Source organism: Ailuropoda melanoleuca, chromosome 14 (genome assembly GCF_002007445.2).
Source record: "Ailuropoda melanoleuca isolate Jingjing chromosome 14, ASM200744v2, whole genome shotgun sequence".
In the NCBI taxonomy this organism is placed as follows: Eukaryota; Metazoa; Chordata; class Mammalia; order Carnivora; family Ursidae; genus Ailuropoda; species Ailuropoda melanoleuca.
In genome coordinates this window covers 41,678,495-41,681,081 of record NC_048231.1, presented here as the reverse complement: position 1 = coordinate 41,681,081, position 2,587 = coordinate 41,678,495, and the positions used below count along the sequence as shown (strand labels likewise).

Genomic DNA, 2,587 nt, shown 5'->3' with positions numbered 1-2,587 from the left:
GGGCCGGGGCGGGCGGGGGTCTGCAGCCCCTACGGTTCCAGGGCATTCCTGGCTGTAAGGGCCCTGGCCCGGAAGGCCGGCCCCTGGACACGCAGACGGACGCTGGTCTTTGGCGCCCGGTCCCCACCCCTGGATGACCCCACCCACCGCGCCGCGAGCCCCCCGCCCGGCGTCCCTTTGTTGCTCAGTTTCTATAGCAACGGCCAAGCGGCGGGACCCGAGCTGGATTCCGGGCGGGCGCGGCCACCTGGCGGGTCCGGGTCCTGCCCCGCCGCCCGCCCCCGCCTGACACCGTCGATGGTGTCGAACGCTCAGTGGGTGGAGGGCAGGGCGCCCAACACTTCCAAAAACAGCGGGAGAGAAACTGCTGGAAGCGGGAGAGGGGGAGGGCGCCAGGCCGGGAGGGGACCTGGGTGTGCCGCAGGCGCGGGAGGAAGGCATTGTCCCCAGGCTCTCCACCCAGGAACGGTAGGCATGGGAGAAGAGAAGGGGGAAGCCCCTGGCCGTGCTCGCTGTGCAGGCGCTGTGCCCCGGTGCGCTCGCACTGCCATCTCTCTGCTCCCGCCTCCCCACGGCTCCCGCCGGGGGCGGGGGGGCATCCCTCCTCTGGACCCACTAGCTCAGGGCCCAGGGCCTCTGACCTCCAGCCTCCTGGCCCCAGAGCAGCAGTGCTAGGCATCTGCCACAACTGAGGATACCCCCCTCCAGGGCTCCACAGTCCTCCCTCCTCCCAACAGGGGCGTGGCTGACCCCTCCCCTCGCTCCCCGCCTCCATCCGGGAGCCTGAACAACCTGGTCCTACCCACCCTGGGGTTGGAGATCCAGGAAGACGCCCTGGTCTCCTCCCTGAGGTTCTGCCTCCCAGTAAGCCCTTCCCTGGGCCTCCAGCCCAGCTGAGCCTCAAGCCCGACGAGTGGACAGACCCCCCCCAACCCCAAATGAACCCGCTGTCCGGGCAGCTCCCCCTGAGCTCCCCTACCCCCACCCCCCTTTCCTCTGCCCCGTGCACCGGCCAGGCCCCTAGGACCAGGTGTATTTGCGCACTGGAAGAGTGAGAGAGTCACGGTCCCACAGACCTCCAGAACCCAGACTTTCACTGCAGCCCCACCTTGGCCCAGCCCCCTGGCCACCCCCCTCCCTGCACTCACACCCTCACGCCCACTGCTGCTCTTGTGAGGACAACAGCACAGAAACATGTGGTCTCCCCTGCAGCCTGACTGACCAGCCTGACCGGCCCCCCTCCCGTCTGCACCCTGACTCTGGCCCCTTGCCAGGCAAGCCAGGAGATGGGGGTGGGGAGGCCTCAGCAGTCCTTTTCCTGGCAGGGTGGCCAGTGCTGGGGCTCCCCCACAGGTCAGACCTTTGCAGCCCACTGCTTGCTGAGGCTGGGCATCAGGTATCTTCTGTAAGGAGGTTATGTGTGGGAGGGGTCCAGGGCCCAGTCCTGCCCGGACAGTGATGCAGTGATGGGGCAGAGCAAAGGGAAGGCCTTGGCATGGACCAGGCACCCCTGGGCAGAATGGGGGACAGGTCCCTAATGTGACGACTCTTCTGGACCAATGGACACTGAATGGCAGTGTCCACCTCTGAAACCACAAAGGGATACAGGCGGGGGCAAGGACAGGGCAGGGAGATGGCGGGGCCAGCTAGCCAGCCAGGTGTGGGGGCAGGGCCCTCCCCTGGGGCCTTCGCGGCACGGTGTCCTGGCTGGTAAAGAGCACACAGGGCGGTCTTGGCTCTGCGGCAGGGACCCCTGCANGGGGGGGGGGGGGGGGGGGGGGGATGTTTGGAGGTGCACCCCTCCTGGGGATGACTCTTGTACCTGAAATCCCCTGGGTCTGAGGAGGAGGGAAGAGATCCTTGCCCCCTCCTCAGACCCCCAGGCTGGGAAAAGGCTCCCCGGCAAAACTCCATCTCAGGGCAGGGAGGGGGCACCAGGACTCCAGAGGACAGTCGGGTGGGAGGGGCCACTTCAACACCCTGGCCTGTCACCTTACAGGGCCCCATCACAGGACGGAGGTGGGAGGCCAGGACTCCCGTATCTGTCTCCTGAGAGGAAGCAGTAGTTTCTATTTTAATCCCCGGCTGAGCTGTGCACACACCGCAGTGGGACTGGGGAGGGCAGGAAGAGGGAGCCCACCCCAGGAGGGCCCGGCTCACCCTTCTCCAGGCTGGCTGGGGTGGCACAGACTGCACAGACTGAGAGGCGTTCCCCCCCCACCCCTCTCTTCGGGAGCTAGACAGCTTGCACCTGTCTTGCTGGCCTGCAAGGGTGGGTGCAGAGGGATGGCCGGAGGTAGAATTTCTGAGAACAACGTACTTGCTGAAATCTGAGCAAATTCTCACTTAGGAAACCCCACACCTGCTGGGGGCTGGCCCTGTGGCTCTGGGCAGGAACCCTTGGACAGCTGGGGCAGGGCTCTGCCAGGAGCAGGGTGGTAGGCCGGCCTGACCCCAGCTATGCTGGCTGCCCTGGTGGGAGGGGAGCCATGCGGCCACAGGGAGCCAGGCACCTGCCAGTCTGGGTCCCAGGCCACGTCCAGGCCACCCCCGTCTCAGCCAGACACGGGGCGGGGGGGGGGGGGGC

At 67.0% G+C, this 2,587-nt stretch overlaps 1 protein-coding gene across 1 annotated transcript in view; it reads right to left on the bottom strand.

Moving 5' to 3' along the window:
• Positions 1 to 1,646: 1,646 nt before the first annotated feature.
• The window catches only part of LOC117795939 (metastasis-associated protein MTA1-like), a 3,925-nt gene continuing 2,984 nt past the window's right edge, over positions 1,647 to 2,587 (bottom strand). The window contains exons 4-5 of the mRNA XM_034642179.1: positions 2,363 to 2,472; positions 1,647 to 1,753 (exon numbers count right to left, since the gene is read on the bottom strand). Of these exons, the coding sequence (XP_034498070.1) occupies positions 1,647 to 1,753; positions 2,363 to 2,472 (217 nt within the window). The remainder of the gene's footprint in view (positions 1,754 to 2,362; positions 2,473 to 2,587) is intronic.